This window comes from Eublepharis macularius, chromosome 19 (assembly GCF_028583425.1).
Source record: "Eublepharis macularius isolate TG4126 chromosome 19, MPM_Emac_v1.0, whole genome shotgun sequence".
NCBI classification, from domain to species: Eukaryota; Metazoa; Chordata; class Lepidosauria; order Squamata; family Eublepharidae; genus Eublepharis; species Eublepharis macularius.
Genome location: NC_072808.1, coordinates 7214673 through 7236614, shown reverse-complemented (window position 1 = coordinate 7236614; position 21942 = coordinate 7214673). Strand labels below are relative to the sequence as shown.

Genomic DNA, 21942 nt, shown 5'->3' with positions numbered 1-21942 from the left:
TAGGTGACTCAATGCACGAAAGAAATAGCTTTTCTGGCATGGTGGGGCAGGCTGTTAGCCTATATGCAAACATCTCCACTAGGGAGGTATTTAAGTCACAGTGTCTAACAATACTTGTCTGTGACAGGTCGCTGCCTTTGTACTTTGTTCCTGAAGTCGGTGGATGAATGAGCAGGTAACTGTAGCAACTGGGGGAAATGGTTTAAATCCTTTGTTCCCCCTCCAACCGGACGGCTGATGTGGGAAAATAATCCCCTAGATATCTGTGCAGGCTGAAAGTTTCCCAACGCAGAACAGAGCTTGGTTCTAGAAAGGATTTTGGCAGGCTGGCCAAGTGGGAGTTAACTTTTTCCCCCAGACTGGAATAGTCTGGGAGGAGTAATGGAGCCTTCTTGGTTGAGGGGCGGGAGTTGCTTTGCAAGAAAGACGGGCAGGGAAGAATGGCAGAGAGTTTTAACAGAATGCTTGACGCTAATATAAAGGACTTATGAAGAAGCAATCAAGGCTACAGTGAGCAGAAGACAGGTGTACTCCACATCCACGACTGTGATAAGTTTTCCACACCATGCAAGTGTGGAATTCGGTAGTTGGCACAGAATTGCTTGTCCATCGATTTAATAAATAATATCAGGTATGTAAAAGAGTAAGTTATGGAATGTTTATGTATGCAAATATGCTCAAATGCGCACAATCTATATAGTTCAGAGATTTCTGCTGGTTCTTGGGCACAGCATTCTCATAGACCTCTCTGATCCAGTGGTTGGTAGGACCAGTATCCCACACCTACTTGAAGGGTGGCTTTGCTGGGTGGGTGAACTGGTGCATTTGAAAACATCAGAGCAGCTGCTTCCTCTGTTGCTGGGAAAGGGAAGCACTAGGACCTTCAGAGAATCGAATAAATCAATTGAAGTAAGCACAAACATTTTCCTAAAATGATAATACACTATTGGAGTGGAATGGTTAAACTTGCTGGTATCTGCCATAAGTTTTCCTGAGCTGGAAGAATAGAGATGGGGAATGCTTAACCTCTTAATGAGCATAGACATTGCACAAAACTTTGGAGGAAAGATAGGTTCCTTTTAACCACCCTGGTGTACGGGTTAACAGTGTCAGGCTAGGACTGGGAAACCTTGGTTCAAATCCCCACTCTGCTATGGAAGCTTGCTGGGTAACCTTGGGCTGGTCATTCTCCTTGGCCGTCCTCCTTCACAAGGTTGTTGTGAAGATAAAACAAAGGAGAGGAGAATGAGGTGACATGCTTTGGGTTCTCATTGGGAATGAAAGTTCTCATTTTTCCTACGACAAAACCTGAGGGGGTTGATCTGATTTGGTGGCGGGCAGGGCTTTTTTTCTGGGAAAAGAAGTGGTGGAACTCAGTGGGTTGCCCTTGGAGAAAGTGGTCGCATGGCTGGTGACCCTACCCCCTGATCTCCAGACAGAGGGGAGTTTAGATTGCCCTCCATGCCAGCAGCGCGGAGGGCAATCTTAACTCCCTTCTGTCTGGAGATCAGGGGGCGGGGCCACCAGCCATGTGACCATTTTCAAGAGGTTCCGGAACTCCGTTCCACCGCATTCCAGCTGAAAAAAAGCCCTGGTGGTGGGACTTCCGTCTGGGATATTGGGTCCAGATTGCAAAAAAGATTCACAGTATGTTCTGAGCTGTAACATGTTAGTGCACGTAAGTCCTACATGGCTTTGCCTTTGGGAAGTGACCGTGATTTGAGTCGGTCTTCTCTGTTGCTCAGACTCCAGGGGCGGGGTTGCTTGCTCAGGACCTGCGGCTGACAATGGCGGACAAAGACGTATTGTTACATCCTGGCTTGGATAAGGCGGCTGGCGAGGAGTTCTTACAGGAAGCGTTCCAGATCATGCTGGAAGAAGGGCTCAGGAAAGGGAGGGATGTCTCTGAAAAGGTAAGGCAATCAGAGCCCGTTATTCTAAAATGATCTTGAGTTTTTCCCATCTTACAAATTCTGGGGTAGGGGCTGGTTAGGCTTTTGTATTCCCTAGAGGGTGAAAGGACACATTACGGTGTGCTGTGGGTTACACTTCGGTTCCCTGAACAGACTGTCAGTCAAGCAGGCAGTCACATGCCAGCTGCGACTTTCCTGCTATGGGTGTGTGTGGGGGGGACTCGTGGCACATTCCTGACGGGACATAGCTGCAAGGAATACTATTTGCCCTATTTGGGGGGATTTGCATTATCTACTGGTGGGCTACATTTGCAATTCCCCAGCGAGACAAATAGAATCCCTGGGGCTGTTTTGGGTTGGGAAAATGGTGTGGCAGGGAGAAGGGAGAATAAGATCCGCCCCCCATGTGGTGGAGAGTGCCCTTAAGTCATAGCTGACTTACGGCGATCCCTGGTGGGGTTTTCATGGCAAGAGACTAACAGAGGAGGTTTGCCGTTGTCTGCCTCTGCAGCCCTGGTCTTCGTTGGAGGTCTCCTATCCAATTACTAACCAAGCCTGATCCTGCTTAGCGTCGGTGATTGTTGGTTGAGTGTTTGGACCCAATTTTGTTGGTTTCAAGGTGCCGCTGGACTTGAATTTTGCTGATTTTTTGTTGTACACGTGACCGTCTGGGAAGGGACCTTTGGGGCACAAGCTGGTCACCTTATTTCCTTCTACGCAGGTGTGTGACTGGAAGGAACCTGAGCAACTGCAGCAAATTCTGGACCTGGATCTAAAAGACAGTGGGGAGCCGCGGGAGAGATTGTTGGAGCGTTGTCGGGAAGTGATCAGATATAGCGTGAAAACATGTGAGTGTCTTATTCTGGCAACAAGTGCAATTGTGTGTGGCTTCTACTCCAGATCTCTTTGTGGCATTGTGTAGTTTTTGCTCTGATTTTGGTTTTGACTATTTGATTATTTTGAAATTATAGTACCACAAATTGTTTTTCGCTCAGTCATTATTAACATTAATTAAAATTTTAATTTAAGGGCCAAGCTGCAAGTGACAAATGACACTTGCTTGGCAAGTGAACAGACTCACGTGTATTCCTCCCTGTTCACTTGCCATTCACTTGCGCTCCACTTGATTGAGTGAATGGCAAGTGAACAGGGAGGAATACACTTGATTCTGTTCACTTGCCAAGCAAGTGTCATTCCTCACTTGCAGCTTGGCCCTCAGTGATTGATTTTAAAGTAAGGGAAAGAAGGCCTCTGGATAATCGGTGCTTCTTAATGTTACTTGGTTTCATCTTGTGTTTATGCAATTTACGTGTGGCTATATGCATGGATAGCCCAGGTGATCTTGGCAAATCTCAGAAGCTAAGCAGGGTCAGCCTTGGTTGGTAATTGGATGGGAGACCTCCAATGAAGACCAGGGCTGCAGAGGCAGGCCATGGCAAACCACCTCTGTTAGTCTCTTGCCATGAAAACCATGCCAGGGGTCAACATAAGTCAGTTGTGATTTGAGGGCGCTCTTCACCACCCCCATATGCATGATGTTTTTTTCCGGAGTTAAAACAAGTGGGGTTAAAGGAACTTGTGTGCACAGGTGATCTAAAGGTGACTGACACTGTGAGTCCAGAGAGTACAAAAGCAAACTGCATTTTTGATGCCCCTGTAAAGAAGTGATTAGGTTTCAAAACAGTCAGTCATTTGCCTTTGTTCATTGTCAGTGCAGTCTGAAATTTTCTGGCAGTATACTGATTTATTACCCTGACTGGGATAGCCCAGGTGAGCCTGATCTCGTCAGATCTCAGAAGCTAAGCAGGGTTGGCCTTGGTTAGTAGTTGGATGGGAGACCTCCAAGGAAGACCAGGGTTGCAGAGGCAGGCAATGGCAAACCACCTCTGATAGTCTCTTGCCTTGAAAACCCCAGCTGGGGTAGCCATAAGTCAGCTGTGACTTGGGGGCACCATACACACACACACACTTGCTGATTTACTAAGGAATTTACATTAGCCAAGACCTCCAAAATGGTATCCTGATGGCCAAGTGCTGCTCTGAGAGTTATTTGGTCCTTTTTATTAAAAACCAACCAAAATGACACAAAATTGTGTACCACATTTTAAGTTCTCCAGAACTCTTCATCAGGTTGGATGTTAAAATCAGGGGTGCGAAGCTGCTTCAGGTTGTTCTGATCTTAAATAGCCCCTTGTCTACTTCTAGAGTTCCCTGCAGACTTTACAGCATGAAGGGGCATAGCGGAGTTGGTATCAGTTTGCACTTTTGACATTGTTAAGTTTCATGGTATTTTTTCCACCTTGCAAAAGTGGATTGTGGATCAAGATGGGTAGCTGTGTTAGTCTGCAGTAGAAAAGAGCAAGAGTCCAGTAGGACCTATAAGATGAACAAAATTTGTGGTAGGGTATGAACTTTCATGAGTCACAGCTCCCTTCTTATGATATCTATGGTATCTGAAAAAGAGAGCTGTGACTCATGAAAGCTCATACCCTACTACAAATGTTGTTCATCTTGTAGTTGCAAAAACAGGATTGCGTTCAGGGAAGTGCTGGTGCTGGATTTTTGATGCCCTATCCAGGATAGCCTAAGTCCAGGACAACTAAAATCTTTTCTTTTTCCCAGGTCATCCTCGCTTTTTTAACCAGCTGTTTTCAGGGCTTGATCCTCATGCCTTTGCTGGACAGCTGATCACAGACATGCTGAATACCAGCCAGTAAGTATACGCACTCTCGATTTAACTGTAGCACTGCAAACAGTTTCCACGGCTGAAGTGTGAACCTGATATTTCTGTCTCGGATTGGGAGACGGACTGCCATTATTAGATGCAGCCTGAAAGTGGCATTGATTACCCTGCCCATGGTTTTTCCCCTCTTGTCTTGTAGTTTCTTATGATCAACAGGTACTGCCGTTTTTTAAACGGCACAAAAACCTGCAAAACCTATTTACCAGAAGCAAAACTGGGGTGAGTGTGCGCCCTATGAATAGCAAGCAAACATCTTGTTGGTTCTTTGATAAATTCATCACCTGTCTGCAGCTTAGCTTATGTTTTGGGGGGTGCTAAGCTACCCGCTACAGCTTAGCATCCTCCAAAACATAATGCCACCAATGTGTGTATCTCCAGTAAGTGGGGACAGGGACATGTGATGTAATGTCCTTGCATTAACATTTCCTTGCTTCCTGGGACTGTGGCAACCCGTAAAGCGGCCCTCACACCTACACCATTTTTGTGTGCTTCCTTTTTCGAGTTGGAATTTGTTTTGTTTTAAAGTATTCTTTATTATATGTGTGGTTTGTAGCTCTGGAACTCTAACAAGCTGTATGTTTCCATTTTAAAAATGGATTTAAAAAGCATGAATGCCTTACCTTCCTTCCTCACTCTGTCCAACCGTTTTGCAGACTTTCTGCTCTAGCCTATTTTAATTTGTAAATGTTTAACCATTGTAACCATTGTAAGAAGAATTGCTATATAGTAGCCTGTTCAAAAAAAGAGTACATAATGTGACAAAACCCTTAACCTGCCCCACAACCTATCACGTCATTACAGAATCTTATCTGAGATGACAAAGATATCAAGTCTGTAAAAAAAAAAAAAAATCCTAACCAAACAGATGTGAAAATCCTAAATAAACTCTCACACTACAATTCAGAATATATACAAGAGGAAATAGCCCCTTAGCTAAACTGAGACAAAATGCAAAAATGCTGTGCGCTATTATGAGAATGTGCCTTAGAAGTTCTTGGGCTGTATATTTCACATCTCTTCTTCCTTTCACACATGGCTTGAAGATCAAAGCCTTCCTGATTCCCCACAAACTACAGTTCTTCATGATGTCTAAATAAGATGAAATGAAAAATTGTGGTTTGTTCTCTTGCCCGCAAACCAGTATTCCAAGCTACTGTTTAAATCCCGTTTTGGAATCCTATTTCATAGGCCATAAAACAAACCACAAGTTTGTCATAATGAACTGAATAAAGGAATAAACTGTGGTTTGCAAGGGACCAGTCTTCAAGCCACTTCTGAGGGGAGGACAGCACTCAAGCCCAAGGACTGCCAAGTTTTATTCCCAAAATCATGGCTGGTCATTAATTCTAAATAAAGCCATTCTCTTTGTGTGATTCACACAACTTAATGAAAAGTTGTTTGGAGACTGGCGATAATCTTTCTCTTCTTCTCTGGAGCAGACAGATTAATAGAAGAAAGGTCCATTGGTGGCTGCTAGCCTCGGTGACTAAGAGCCAAGCTACAAGTGACGAATTACACTTGAATAGCAAGTGAACAGACTCACGTGTATTCCTCCCGTAGTGATCGAGTGGAGTGCAAGTGGAGTGCAAGTGAACAGGGAGGAATACATGCGAGTCTGTTCACTTGCCATTCTAGTGTAATTCGTCACTTGTAGCTTGGCTCTATGAACATTTGTATTTAGAGGCAGCAAACTTTGTATACCATTATAAGAGGCAACATAAGGAAAAGGCTCCAGCCCCTTAGCCCTGTTTGTTGACCATCCAGGACAACTAATTGGCCAGTGAAAGAGGATGCTGGACTAGGTGGGCCCCTGGTCTGATCCAACAGGACTGTTATTCTTTGGAGTGCACACATCCCCACATGAACTGCAAGTGGGTTATTGTGGTTTGTGATGCACCTCTTCTTAGTGCAGAAAAAACCTTAGATTTCCCCATAGCCTTGCCAGCGTGCATCTCAGCATTTATGGATGAGTTTTGATACAAAGAAAGCTTGCCGAGGCTTACTTCTCCGGGATGTATGGCGGGACTTAGTTAAAATGTCCCAACTGCTGGTTCGTTGCATTCCAGGTATACATATGAAATTGCCCCCGTGTTTGTGCTGATGGAAGAGGTGGTGCTGAAGCAGCTACGGAAGCTGATTGGATGGGAGGGTGGAGATGGGATCTTCTGCCCAGGTATGTAAGCCATGAAAGGGACTGGCTACATAGCATGGCTTTTTAGTGCATGTGCTATGTGTGTTATGTGCCGTCAAGTTGCCTCTGAACTATGGCGACCCTATGAGAGACTTCCAAAGCATCGTATCAATAACAGACTTGCTCAGATCTGCAAACTGGATGACGTGGCTTCTTTGATTGAGTCAAGCCATCTCGTTTTAGGTCTTTCTCTTTTCCTACTGCCTTCCACTTTTCCTGGCATTATTGACTTTTCCAGAGAATCTTGTCTTCTCATAATGTGACCAAAGTACGATAGCCTCATTTTTGTAATTTTACCTTCTAGGGAGAATTCAGGTTTGATTTGATCTAGAACCCACTTATTGGTCTTTTTGGCTGTCCATGGTATCTGCAAAACTCTCCTCCAGCACCACATTTCAAATGAATCAATTTTCTTCTTGTCAGCTTTCTTCACTGTCCAACTTTCACGTCCATACATGGCAATGGGGAATACCATAGTTTGGATTATCTTGCTCTTGGTCTCCAGAGAGACATCTTTATCTTTAAGGATCATGTACTAAGATTCACATACAACTGTGCTTTACCACGGGTCATTCTGCAGAAGCATCTTTGACATGCTGTATGACCTACACATTGTTGTACCAAACACCTTTGGGAAACTCCCTCTGAAACAAATGTTTAAAGACAGAAATCCCTTAAAATGTTGTTGCACTTGTTATGTGGACATGAAAACATTCCCTCTTGCTGCCCTTTCATTTCTTCTCTGCAGCTGTCCATTTGTCACACGATTTCAAGTATATTTCAGTGGGCGGCCAGGGACACCTTCTCCCAGCTTTGGCTGGTGAGCCAGATGCAGCGTTTCTTGAGTATTAGTTTTGCCACTTTGGTACATGCCCTGGTAACACTGAGATTGCATTTCTGCAGTGAGCTGTACGTGGAACTGCCCATGAAAAATGTCCAGAAACTATAGTACGTACAGCATGCTACAGTGAGAACGCTGCCTGGAGTGGGTCATAGGGACTGCATTATTCCAATCTTGTTCCATCTCCACTGGCTTCTAGTCTGCTTAAAGGCCTAATTCGATGTGTTGGTATTGACCTTTAAAGCTTTATATGGTCTGGGACCTGCATACTTTAAGGGCTACCATATGAACCCACCCAACCTTTACAATAATCCTCAGGGATCCTTCCTTAAAATAAGGGGCAATATGAGAGTCTCACTCGACACGAGACATCTTACATGCGGACACTCAAGTGTAGGGAGATGCAATGTTAGCTGGAAAGCGTGTTTTAAAAGACAACTCCAGCAAAGATCACGCCTTAGGGGAGAGACAAAGATGAAATTAACAAACTCTCTGAGGAGCAATCTCCACTGGTTCTGTCTTTTCAAACTACCCTCCTGTAGAGAGGTGAAATTGACAGAGCCTTCAACTTTATCTTTTTAAACTATGCTTCCCGGCTAACATTGCATCTCCCTACACTGTGTAAGATGTCTTGTGTGACATTAAGAGAGGCCCGTTCCTGTTGTGGAACCAACAGTATGGAACTCCCTCTTCAGGTAGATTTGTTTATCGTACTCAATCATTAACTGCTGCCAGTGGGTAGAAGGTTTTTCTGTTTCATCTGGAGTTCCCGTACTGACCTTCCTTCTTGTTTGTTTTTAATTGCATGTTTTATATGTATATGTATATGCAGGGGTCATTTCGTAGAAAAAGAGCTGGAGGAACTTATTAGCATAACTCATTAGCATATGTCACGCCTCTTGCCATCACCAGAAGAGTCATTAGCATAACTGATTTGCATATGCCACACCCCCTGACATCACCTATTCTGGCTGTTTTGTACCCAATCTTGGCCATTCAGGGCCAAAATTGGGCCCAAAATGGCAAAAAGGAGCTGAAAATGGCCGAAAAGGGGTCCAAAATGGTCAGGATTGGGCCGCTGCTGAGTGGGAGAGTGATCCACCACCCGTCAGAGGCCTGATTTGGGCCATTTTGGCCCCAATCCAGGATGAAATGGGCCCAAAATGGCTGAGAGTCAGGTGGCCGGGGCCACCTGACATGTGATCCCTTTGGGGAACTGCCGGAACTATGTTCCTGTGCGTTCCCCCTCAAAATGAGCCCTATGTACATGTACTTGTATATGTATATGCATGTCTGTATCATATATATATATATATATATATATATATATATATATATATGATGTATGTATGTATCATTTTAAAAGTTGATTTTAATGTCCTTTTAAGTGCTATTTGCTGCCTTGAGAGCCCTAATTGGCTGGAAAGGCAGGATACAAAAGCATTAAATATTTTTTCTTAGCCATAACAGCAGAAAATGTTCTTTTTTTTTAAAAAAAAAGAAAGATGATTAGGAAGCTGAATTTTGCATCTGTGACTACATTCTACATCTTTTTCAGTGCTCCTGCAGAATCACAGCATATATATAGCCCTGGCTGTAAGGGTAGTAGATATGTAAACAAATAAAACAGGGTTGAGCTTACTTGTAACTGTTGTTCATTGCATGACTTCATTATTACAAGTTCTCTGGGCTTTGTTCCTCTGCAGGGGGTTCCATCTCCAACATTTATGCCATGAATGTGGCACGGTACCACCGCTTCCCAGAATGCAAGCAGAAAGGCAACTGGGAATTACCAAGACTGGCAGCATTTACTTCAGAGGAGGTACTATCTTCTGCTTGTTTTCACTCTGGGAAAGGAGAACTTTTACTTGTGGTTCACGTGGAGGCTGATCCATGCTCAAGTCATGTAACAAAGTGTGTGCTGAAAGAGGTCTTGAGCAGGCATCGTCTCTGATCCCCTCTGTCTTGGCTTCTCTTCCAGTGCCATTACTCCATCCAGAAGGGAGCATCTTTCTTGGGGATTGGCACAGACAACGTTTTCCTGGTTGCGGCTGATGAAAAGTGAGAGCACCCACTGAAAACTCTTGTCAGATTTAACCAGACTTAGAGATACTCCCATAATTTTATAGGGCTCTGTGGACTCCATGATAGAGATGGGCATGAATCGGAAAAAAAACTGAACCATGCGGTTCATGGTTCGTCAAATTTCACAAACCATGAACTTTCACGAACTGGTTCATTTGGTTCATGAAAACGTCACATCCAGGTCAGAAAATCGTCACTTCCGGGTCAGCAGAAGGTCACTTCCAGGTCAGCAGAAGGTCTGCAGGAAGTCCATCCCCTGTTGCCTAGGAAACTGATTGATTGGCACCAGGCTGTCCGCAGTCATCAACCAAAAAATGAACGAAATGAACCAGCCTGAAGTTCGTGGCAGTTCGTCACAAGTGGGATCTGATGAACTGCAGTTTGTGAACCACGAACTGGCCTGGTTCATGCTTAATTTGGGTTTATATTTTGGTTCGTGCCCATCTCTACTCCATGATTCTACAGTTGGATTGCAGAAATACAGGGACTGATACTGGGTATAGAGTTTAGCGCCCTGAGAATGTGAACTTCTTAAAATGCATGAATAAGTTTCTACAGCTTAAAACTGCAAAGATCACTTCCTGCATATTCTGCCGTGATCTGTCAAAAAGCCTTTGAATAGATTAAAAGGATACAGTAAACCAGAAACTAGGCTTCCTGCCGGGCATGTTTAGAATATGTTAGCACCGGGCCTGTGACAAAACCAGCTTAGGTTGGAAATACACCCTGAATATGGTTGTATGAAAAAGATCTGAAATACCTGGAAAATTCCTTCTTAAAGCCCTAAATCCTCTTTGAATCAACATAATAATCACTGAGCTGTACCTGCAGAAGAATATGGAGGAATTTGATGTTTGAATGCTCCCCTATGGAGGGGGAAAAAACCTTCCCGGCAAAGAGAGAACTAGAATTGTCAAGGGAAAGGCTAAGATGGGGTTGCCAGCCTCCAGGAGAACTCCCAGAATTATAACTGATCTCCAGGCCACAGAGATCAGTTTCGCTGGAGAAAATGGCTGCTTTGGAGGGTTGACTCTATGGTAGTATACCCTGATGGGATCCCTCCCCTTCTCAAACCCTGCCCTCTCCAGGCCCCACCCTCCAAATCTCCAGGAATGTCCCAACTTGGGTCTGGTAACCCTTATAACTTTTCCATCCTGTTGTACTAATTTCATGTTCACTGGCATCTTTCAGGTGGGGAGATTTCCAGCATGAGACCTTGAAATAATTAGTTTCAGTAAAAGCTGAGCGACCTGATTGTACCACTGGTGTAAATTGACTGTAAGCTAAGATGACTTTAGCAGGGAGACCCTCATCAAAGGTGATTGGTTCTTTGTATCTTTGAAGTCAAATAAATCGCTTGTTTCTTTTGCAGTGGGAAAATGATCCCTGCTGATCTGGAGAAACAGATCCACCAGGCCAAAGCTGAGGTAAGTTCTTCCAGATGGAATTGGAAGTTACGCTTCACCCTTCACTCTGCAACCCTCCCAACACCCCCCAGTAACATTTGGTAAAAGAAATACATGAGGTGACTGGGCTGCATCTACACAGTGAGGAACCTTTCTTGCATGCGTCGGTGTTTTGAGTGAGATGGAGCATCCACACTGGAGCATCCACACTGACATTTCCCCCACATTTTTACCCATGGTGCCCTCAGAGGGTGTTTTGCCAACTTACAATATTGACAGTTGTGACAGCAATTATGTTTTTTTTTTAAAAAAGGCTCTCTGATTTTGCAGCAGGGGGAAACGGCAGCCATGAGGGGCAGATGGAAGGGAAATGTCACTGAAGTGGGTGAAAGATTTGAAAAATGTGACCTTTTTTTGTCCAAATGGCATGCTAATGTACTTTGTGTTGGAAGAGGAGGACTCAGCATTGTCCCTTTCCTCAGGTTTCAAAGAGGGACAAACCAAAGAGTTAGAAAGATAGAGAGGTCAGGACACTCTGTTTGCTGTTTACTGCTCTACTGCTCTGCTCTTGATATGTAGATTGCTATTCTCAGGACTTCCTCCTCATGACATCCTCCTTCTCCTTCTCTTCTTCCTGGCTTTGTTCTGGGCACCATCTCTCTCATTCTCCTCCCTCCATCTTGGAACCATGGATGCAGGACTTGTCTAGATAGACTAGATAGGTAGATAGGATCTATCGCTCCTCCTTTCCTATCAGAGTATGGAGCTCCTACAATAAAGAACTCTTATTTTCTTTCTAAGTATAAGCAAGTGTATACTTTGTTATTTTCTCTCCTGCGCACAAACCAGCCAGCAGAAACCAGCTCGCAACCACCTGTGACCACGCTTCCGCTACTAAACAATAGACCCTGCTAACGGCCCAAACATGAAATCCTTTAATTAGGTTTCTGGGGCCAATATGTGATTTATCACTTTGACCATGTCCCCCCTCCCCTAAACAGAGCAAAGTAGGTTTGGGAACGATGGGAGCAAAAAAGGGGAGAAACCTTGAGAGGGGTTTATTTGAACATGATATGGTGTGGATGCTCAAAAAAAAGTGGTCCAATTTGGAAGCAAAGGTGGAGAAAAATCTTTGCATAGATTCACTGTCCCCGCTGTTCAATAGCTATGACTTGCATGGGGTATGGAATGCAGTGGTGTTGCACAAGGTTTATTTCTTTTGCCAAATGTTACAGGAGGAGGAGGGCAAACAGCAGCCTCGCATCTCCCTAAAAATACCATCTCCTCACCCTCACTTCTAGTTGCTCTTTTTTTCCCCTTCCAGAAGGCTGTTCCCTTCTTTGTTAACGCCACCTGCGGCACCACCGTCTTGGGGGCCTTTGATCCCGTGGCTGAGATTGCAGAAGTGTGTGCAAGGCACAAAGTCTGGCTACATGTGGATGTGAGTATGCTAAGGAATATGGGGGGGGGTGAAGTTTTTGAGCCACTTATGTATGCAGCCTGCCAAAAAAGTGCATCTGGAGTGGAATTTTTCACTTGATTATTTACAATTGGGTTTAACAAGGTGAAGTCTGGACAAATAAACAGACATGTTAAAAAAAAGAAAAGTGGGCAGCCAGCCTGAATAATGGGAAGAATAATTTGAAGTTGAACACACAGAGATAGAAAGAGAAGATACACACTCACACACGCATCTGATGTATCTGACGAAGAGCGCTACACACACACACACACACACACACACCTGCTCACTTTTGGTTCCCATCTGACTGCTACAGGATTGGACAAGAGTGTTATGAAGAAATGGGGTCCCTGGATGTGGCCAGATGGGAACTAGAAGTATCAGTATAACATCCAGTTTTCACCATTAATAGGCTAACCAGTTCCGAAATAACTCTTCCTTATAGATCAGGTGCAATGACCAATGTTAACTGGCAAATCAATGACACTGAAGATTGTAGACCAGGACTATCAGAGACGGACATGATTATTTTCCTCTAAACTCTTGAATTCTAATTAAGTTTATTATTTAGTTATTTAGAACACTTCTATAGTTTCTCTCCAGACAACCTGCTTAAGGTAGATTCAAAGTGAAAACACAATAAAAACATAACGCATCATAAAAATGATTATTGGTTCATAGACCCAGCTTTTAAAAAAACAGCAAGTTGGTTAAAGCGATTATTGTAAAAAGAGTTTTCAGGCTAGAAAACAGTAAAAAAGAATTATAAAAGGTCAACCCCTTAATGAATATCCTGGGTAAAAACCACCTGCAAGAAAGTAGTGTAGGAGCCAGGTGAGACTCAAGGGGGAGAATATTCCACAGGTGAGGTGCCACCACTAAAAATCCCTGTCTCTGGTTGCTACCCACCTCACTTTTGCAAGCACGGGCAAAGAAAGCACAGCTTGTAAAGATCTTAATTGGCAGACAACAGGGAAAGAGGAAATTATCTTAAAGCTGTGCGAATGGTAAGAGAGGCAGTGTATGTTAATCATTGTATGTTGCTTAGGGGCCAGAATGGGGATAGCATGGAACACTGAAGAAATTTGTTAATGGTTACTTATTAAGCCCACCAACAGCTTATGTTTCTTATGCTCAGCTTTACCAGTTCATGAGGTATCTTGCAATATGACTGAATCAATAACTATTTAAACACCAGCAATAACACAAAAGCATAAAAAGACTTGTAAAAGACCTAAGCAATGTTAGAAAAATTTAAAAGGCCCACACCAGCAAAAATATTAAACTTAATATATTCACGCAGAAGGCAGCTTAGGACAGGGCAGGGGGAATTAATAGAGAGCCCAGGAAAGAAGAAAGATCTTTACTGGCACTGAGATCATTAAACTTTTCCTTACAGATCCATTCTTGGGATCACTTCAGAAATTCATCAGAAGTGTCCAAATGATACATCAGAAAAGGTCTTAAGAATATTACGTTCTTTGTGTGACATGTTTAAATATTTCATGCAGCATCCCCCAAACTTCTGAAAGATGAGGCAAAAATTTCCCCTCTCTGAATTAAAATTGGAGGCACATGTCACTCTTTTTGCCCCCCAAAGTTTCATTTTTTTAAAAAGGAAAGAATTGCCTGACCTCACAGGGATCCAGCCTCTTTTGTTTCTGTGTGAGGGCCAAGCTGCAAGTGATGAATGACACAGGTTGGACACTTATCAGCTTCCCTCAAGTTTTGATGGGAAATTTAGGCATCCTGGCCTTGCAGCTTGGCTCTCTGACTGCTGGCCAATGGACTTTTCAACGGTCACTTGTCCAACATTCCACCAAGCTGCCTACATTTCCCATCAAAACTTGAGGGAAGCGGACTAGCGTCCAACCTGTCATTCATCACTTGTAGTTTGGCCCTCAGTCATTGTTCTAGGCTCAGTTCTAAGGAGGTAAGTGCAAAGGACTCGTGCAGAGATGCAATATGCATCCTCCTTTGGAATGGGCAGTTCTGCCACATCCTTCCACTGGGAGGGAGTGAATGGTCCCATTAAACCTAATACGAATTTTTCATTCCCAAGGGAGATAAATTAGAAGGTGGCAAGGTTGGAGCTGTGAGTCACTCATGAAGAGAAGGTAGACTGTCGGTGCAACCCTTTGAAGAGTGACTCCAGTCTAAGCCCACAATGGGCTTAGACTGGAGTCACTCTTCTTAAGATTGCACTTTGTGTCTTCTGTGGGTCCTTTGGAAGAAGGGACAGAAACAGGTACACTGAAGCAGGGAGGGGGTACTTCAGTAAAAGAAAAACAAAAGTATGGCTGAATATGTTCCTTATGTCTGTGTGATAATTCCGCGCAAGCCTGGTTTGCAGTCTAATTGGTACAGAATCCTGAAAAATGAAAACTTCCATATTTTTAATAAAATGCCTAACTTTCTAGCTTTCATAGGTGTGCAGATATGTGGTACACTGTTTTGCATTACTTTCTATTAAAGGTCCTTTTTTCCCATTTAATGTAAATCAAAAATTTGGCAGATATAGGCTTTTTAAAAAGTTAAATTACAAAAGCGGATGTACAGTCTAAAACAGCTAAAAATACACAGTTCAGAGAGAGAAAAGTCATCAAAAGAATGTGAAATCCCACTGGAAGAAAAACTTTTTGAGTGACAGGAGCCCCTCTGAGAAAATTTCTCAAATTCTGTGCATTGAATTAGCCAATGAGAGATGATAAAACTGCAAGCGACTAACAAGGAAAGGCCAATATTTCAGTCTCTGGAGGGTAGAGAGGGAAAATATGAAAGGTCCTTGAGTGGTCAGAGGAAAATGGGCATGTGTGTGTGTTTGATTTTTGCTCACAATCAATCTTCTTGAACAATAACACCAACTTCCAGTGATAAATAAGATACACAAAGAGGTGAAGCTCTCCCCATTCCAGGGCTGTTATTATCTTAAGAGTTAAATGAATATTCATCATTTAGCTTTAAGTGAAGATTTCTGGTGCCACAAATGGTTCGTCCACATGCTTTAGACCCAATAGACTGATATGCCCTTATTTCCCTGTCCCATAGGCTGCGTGGGGTGGCAGCGCCCTCGTCTCTCGAAAACACCGGCACCTTTTGGATGGAATTGAGAGGTAAGGCATTGTTTTTTGTGTGCTGTCAAGTCGCCTCCGATCTATGGCGATCCGATCTCCAAAACATTCTGTCATTAACAGATTTGCTCAGACCTTGCAAATTGGAGGACGTGGCATCTTTTATTGAGTCAAGCCATTTCGGTTTGTCCACAGTAAAATGTTTCTGGATCTGATGGGTTGGAGGCAACCATGAATGGGCAGCCCAAACAGCTTGACATATGCCTTGAGGGCCGATCTAGCACCAGCGGATCTTTATTGAGCTAGATGAAACTCTACTGGCCCCAGCTGTCAGCTGATCCCTGCTGAGCTGGCAGCTGCAATACCACCTTCTGGCTACCTTCATTGATACCCCTGCAAGAGAGTGGGTTGTTTCTGGGAAGTTGTCATGGTGGTGCAGAGAGTGAGGGGTTGGGATTACAGTCCATAGTTTCTGGGCCCTTGCACTTTGCTGCCTGTCATGTGGGATGCTGTAAATTCAGGAATAGGTATGCTGTGTACTGAGCCTGGTAAATATCTGTGTTAAAGAGCCACTGCCTCTTAGGGTTGGCAGTGAACTAAACGGCTTCACTGAGTCCTTCATAAGATTATAATGAATGTCAACAAGCACATGGTAGGCTTACCATTTGCTCACCTATGGTGGGTGAACTTCTGCCCCAGCCCTCAATCTAGAGTGCTTGATACATGGAGCAGGAGAAAAAATGGAGGTAAGGGAACAAAATACAAAAATGAGCCCCGTGGCGCAGAGTGGTAAGCTGCAGTACTGCAGCCCAAGCTCTGCTCACAACCTGAGTTCAATCCTGGTGGAAGCCGGGTTCAGATGGCTGCCTCAAGGTTGACTCAGCCTTCCATCCTTCCGAGGTCGGTAGAATGAGTACCCAGTTTCCTGGGGGTAGAGAGTAGATGGCTGGGGAAGGCAATGGCAAACCACCCTGTAACAAAAAGTCTGCCAAGAAAACATCGTGGTGCGACGTCCCCCCATGGGTCAGTAATTACTTGGTGCTTGCACAGGTACTTCTACCTTTACCTTTAGGGAAACAACATCACAGTGTCTGTGACTTTGTAGTAATTCCCCCCAATCTCTATGGTCTATAATGTCACTTCTGGATGATCACCCGGAAGTGATGTCACAGCAGTGACAATGCTCTCCCCTCCTGAGGCTCTGTCCCTCAAAAGCTCCTAGGATCGGCAGCCACAGGGCTGGCAACCCTAACATACATTGCATGTTTCCAGCTTGGAAACTTGCAGATACACAAACAGCTACTCGGAGATGCCAACAACTACTAAATTCTCGAGATTGCAAACTTGTAGGCAGGATTTGTTCTTTTTAATGTAATTATTGGACAGTGCCAAGTCCACAAAGTAGTTGTTGATGTTATTCATAGTTTTTGTCAAAAAAAGGTGGGGAAACTAAAGATACATTTGCAGATATGTGGAATACTCGCCCTGACATGGATAGCTCAGTCAAGCCTGATCTTGTCAGATCTTGGAAGCTAAGTAAGATTGGCCTTGGTTAGTAATTGGACAGGAAACCTCCAAAGAAGACCAGGGTTGCAGAGGCAGGCAATGGCAAACCACCTCTGTTACTGTCTTGCCTTGAAAAGCCAGTAGGGGTTGCCAGAAGTCAGCTATGACTTGATGGGACTTTCCACCACTATGTGGAATATGGAAATTCTCTGAAAAACAGGGTTGCACTTACCTGTAACTGTTGTTCATCAAGAGTTCTGTGCAGACACACATGGGAACTGTGCATGAACAGTCCGGCTGGCCTGTGCATGAGCAGTTCCCATATGGGGCCACACAAAGACAAAATGATGAACAAACATATCCTTCTAGAGAAGCCTTGCCTCCTCTGAATAGTGTGCCCCCCACCTCATTTCCATCCCTCCATTAGGTTACTTCTTCATGCATCTTAAGACACCAGCATGTCTTTTTATTTCTCTATATAAATGTTGGCTTAAGTCTTTTGTTTCACTTCTGTCTTCCCATGCAGGGCTGACTCTGTGGCTTGGAACCCACACAAGATGCTTATGACAGGGCTGCAGTGTTCAGCTTTCCTGCTTAAAGACAGCTCTGTAAGTATTCAGAGTTTCACAGGAAGACAGCCTTGGCTTGCTATGAATATTTTGGACGGTCCCCTTCTAAATCCCATATTTTGCGCAAACCAAAGAGCCATCTACTCCAGCCTCAGCACCAAAGTAACTAGCAGGGCTCTGATAGTGCAATGAGTGGGCTTAGAAGGGTGTGACTCTGCAATGTGAGTCCTGCAGTGGTTAGTTTTGGATTAGGTTCTGGGAGACCCAGGTTCGAATCCCCCCCTCAGACACGGAAGCTTGCTAGATGATCTTGGGACACACACGTTCAGCCTAGCCTACCTCAACAGGTTGTTGTGAGGATACAATGGAGAAGGGGTAAATGCTGTAAGCCACTTTGGGCCCCCACTGAGGACAAAAGTGCAGTATAAATGCTGCAAAAATAAATAAAAATGTCTGTGTCAGTTCGGTACTGCAGAAACTCAAACACTATTGTGAGAAACGATGGATTTTTTTCAAGATATGCGCAACTGGAGCAGCTTTGTATCGTTCATTCTGCCTTCCTTAGCTATCCCGGAGGAAAAGCTATGCAGGTCATTGGAAACCCACATTCTGAAGGGAAATCCTGTCTGACAGCAAATATTTTACTAAGTATTGTCTACTTTTAAGCCTTAAGGCCCAGAACTTTAAAAAAAAATGAAGATTCAAAAGATGTTGAATTCTGTGCCAAAGAGCAACATTTTCGCTTCACCTTTTCTAGCCCAACTCTCATTGGCTCAGGCAGAGCGGACACTTGTTCGGCAAACTGGTACCACTTAACTCTTTTTCAAATTTTCTGTTTTAATTTTCTCTCCCCCACCCCCTTTCTGATAGGGTCTGTTGCAGAGGTGCCACTGTGCCAAAGCGACCTACCTCTTCCAGACTGACAAGTTCTACGACATGTCTTACGACCGGGGGGACAAAACCATCCAGTGTGGACGGAAAGTAGACTGCCTCAAGCTGTGGTTGATGTGGAAGGCCAACGGCACCAGGGGCTTGGAGCAGAGAGTAGACAGGGCTTTTGCCTACACTAGGTGTGTGTGATGGGGGAAGGAGGCTATGGGAGAAAGTCTGACACCCCGAATAATGCTTTGCAAAAGCTCCGCCAGTGGAGTCAACGGCTGATTCCGCACACGTTGGATAATGCACTTTCAATGCACTTTATCTATCATTTGAGGTGGATTTTTTTGTTCCGCACATGAAAAAAATCCATTCCAAATGATCTATAAAGAGGATTGGAAGTGCATTATCCAACGTGTGCGGAATCACTCAACGTCTCCATTTGCTTTGTTACCAGTAGGTAAAAAGGTGTGCAGCTCCATCCAGCTCCTTGGCATTATTTTCTTTCTAGGTATATGGCTGATGAGATTAAGAAGAGAGAAGGCTTTCAGCTAGTTAAAGAGGTAAGCCTAGGTGAACTGCAAGAGCCTGATATTACTCAGTCCTGGAGTCTGTCTTCAGTAACTGAGCCTGACCCTAAGACAGGCAAATGCCAATAGACTACCTCTAAACGTGTTCAGAGTTCAGCTTCTCTCATCACTGAACAACCTCAGATCAAGAAGATTCCTTGCAATAAGAGTTTGATTACTCGAGATGCTTAAATGGGTTGGGAGAAACCACAACTCGTGTTTTAACTTGTGGCTATGCTCACGTTCAAAGTGGTTGAGGGGATGGGCTCTAGGACATGCGTTGGGGTGCAGAAGTGGCTTTGTTAGTTCCCGTTTTCCACCCAGCGCACTTCTGAAGATTGAAAGGGTCGGTGCCGGGTGGGCCCTTTCTCTGTCTGTTCCAAATGTCTGCCCAGGAAGCCACTGCAGCCACTGTGTGTGTGCGCACTCCAGACCCCCTTGCCCACCCCACAAACCATTTCGAAAGTGAGGTCACACGTCAAACCCAGGTTGGGCTGGTTTCCTGCCACCCAACTCACGTTCAGCATCTTGTGTAATCAAACCCCAAGTCAGACCATTCCAGACAGGGAACTGCAGCTATTCGTAAAGTCTGAGAGCCAAGCTACAAGTGACGAATGACACTTGAACAGCAAGTGTATTTCTCCCTGTTCACTTGCCCTCCACTCAATCCACTTGCCGTTCACGTGTCATTCGTCACGTGTAGCTTGGCCCTACCTCTCTGCACGGGTTCTTTCATATCTGGGAACAGGCAGCAATGCTTCCAGATTGGGGAGGGGGGAGCTGCCAATCAGATCTGATTGCTAAGTCTCTCACTTTTCTTTCAGAAATTTTTTCCAAAGTACTTGCACCCCTTGCAAGTATTACTTTCCCAAAGGAACTCTCGAGTTGCATGAAAGTATTTCAAAAATACACAAAGTAGCGTTTGTGATTGTGCGCACATACCATCGACATCGTGGTTGGGGAAGAATCCTGGTCTAGAATATTTTCTTTAGGATGACTTCTTCCTATGTTTTTTCCCCCCTTTTCCAGCCAGAGTTTATCAATCTGTGTTTTTGGTTCGTGCCACCCAGCCTACGGGGAAAGGAAGGATCCATTGATTATACTCTTAGACTGGGAAAGGTGAGTGCTAAAACGGAGGGAGGTAAAAGATTCACAGGTTCTGCCTGCCCTGTTCCATATTGTGAAACCAGGAAATCCCCAATACACGTGTGCTGTTGCTTTAACACTATTTGAATCAAAAAGGGTTTTTTAAACAAAATTTAATCTTTTATCAATGCCTTTCTGTCCTCTGCTACAGCTACAGATAGGATGTTGAGAAAGTTACAGCACAATAAAAACTCCCGAAGGGAAAGTTAAATGGTTTTTACATGTTTATTGCTTGTCAGGGGCAGCCCAGTAATATATAGAGAAATCCTAGACAGAGGTGCAACGTTCTAAGCTCATTAACTTCAATGGATTTAGGAGAGTGTATTTCTGCTTGCAACTGTGCTGGTAACGCTGAATCCAGACGTGAAGGACTTGGTTCCTTTTAGATAGTGGTTGTACCGGAAGTGCATCAAGCAGGATGCCTTGCTGCGCTGACTATGCAAAGGCAGAAGGCCAGGTTCCTAGTTTATCAGGTCTGGCCAATCCGTCTGCTAAATGCTACCCACCTATAGCAGAGTCAGGGGTTGCTCGTTCCTACTCCCATCAACTGATGGCAGCTCTTCTTCAAGGTCTCCAGCAAGAGTCTTTTTAACCCAAAGATTTTAACTCAAGATGCTAAGGACATTGGGACCCATTCACAAATGAATCATCCCATATTCTAAGCCATATGACCCCTCCTTAAATGCATTTTTGCAATGCCTTCTTTTTCTCCTTGGGCTATCTTGTGGAATGCCGTTCCATGGGTTTAAAAATATAAATGTTACAGCTTATCCATTAACACATGAAACAGTGGACAGACAGGGGGAGGCGCTGATGGTTCTCATGTTGAGGTTCTGGTTACAGTTTTGCCATAGAGTTTCTGGTGAATCCTAGAGAGATGTGACACCACTTCCAGGATTTTCCTGGTAGTGATATCACATCATCTCAGATGGCCATCCCCGATTTCCCCCTGCCCTGGTCTGCTACGGGCAACCCTAAATTCTTGACAGTATGTGCAGTAAGCATTACTGCACATTTCCATAATACACCAATTCCATAACTGGAATATTCCATACCTGGAATATTATTTCCATAATATACCAATTCAACCTGCTTTGAGATGAGTTTTTCTGCTTTGCCTGGTTTTAGGTGGCTCCTACTATAAAGGAACGGATGATGAAGAAAGGGTCCATGATGGTGAGCTACCAGCCTCGTGGTAACCAGGTCAACTTCTTCCGTCAGGTGGTCACCAACCCTGCGGTCACCAGAGCAGACTTGGACTTCTTCCTAGATGAGATTGAAAGACTTGGCAAGGACCTGTAGCCACTGTGTTCTGCCTTTCTTCACCTCTCCCCTCAGCCTGCTTGAGGAAGTTTCTGGAACAACGATGGGAACGTGTCACAAGTCTGGGGAGGTTTCATGCTTTTCTTTCTCTGCTGCTTTCTGAAAACCGTGCAAAAAACAGGGGAAAACTGCAGCTCGCCAGCACTAAACTTCACTAGCCTTGCTTCCTCTTCTTCAAATAAAACCCGCTACTCATCTCAAGCTGTCTAGAATATCTTTTACTAAGCGTTCCTTCCTCTGA

General features: G+C 44.2%; 1 protein-coding gene across 2 annotated transcripts; it reads left to right on the top strand.

Annotated features, from left to right (window-relative positions):
• The first annotated feature begins 16 nt into the window (after window positions 1-16).
• On the top strand, window positions 17-21902 carry CSAD (cysteine sulfinic acid decarboxylase). Of its 2 annotated transcripts, none has more exons than XM_055003690.1 (15): window positions 17-175; window positions 1746-1913; window positions 2635-2761; window positions 4536-4626; window positions 6723-6829; window positions 9395-9510; window positions 9670-9749; window positions 11146-11200; window positions 12504-12620; window positions 15690-15754; window positions 17745-17826; window positions 18658-18857; window positions 19175-19226; window positions 20262-20351; window positions 21507-21902. In XM_055003690.1, exons 1-15 carry the CDS (start codon window positions 164-166, stop codon window positions 21678-21680), a joined length of 1536 nt encoding a protein of 511 aa, XP_054859665.1. In that variant the 5' UTR covers window positions 17-163; the 3' UTR covers window positions 21681-21902. The 2 variants fall into 2 exon arrangements, with proteins under 2 accessions (XP_054859665.1, XP_054859666.1); XM_055003691.1 differs by lacking the exon at window positions 17-175 and adding an exon at window positions 196-631.
• Window positions 21903-21942: the final 40 nt, after the last annotated feature.

Coding starts and splice junctions, on each gene's coding strand:
- CSAD (XM_055003690.1), top strand. Junction 1,914..2,634: donor GGAGGGATGTCTCTGAAAAG/GTAAGGCAATCA, acceptor CCTTCTACGCAG/GTGTGTGACTGGAAGGAACC. Junction 20,352..21,506: donor ATACTCTTAGACTGGGAAAG/GTGAGTGCTAAA, acceptor GCCTGGTTTTAG/GTGGCTCCTACTATAAAGGA.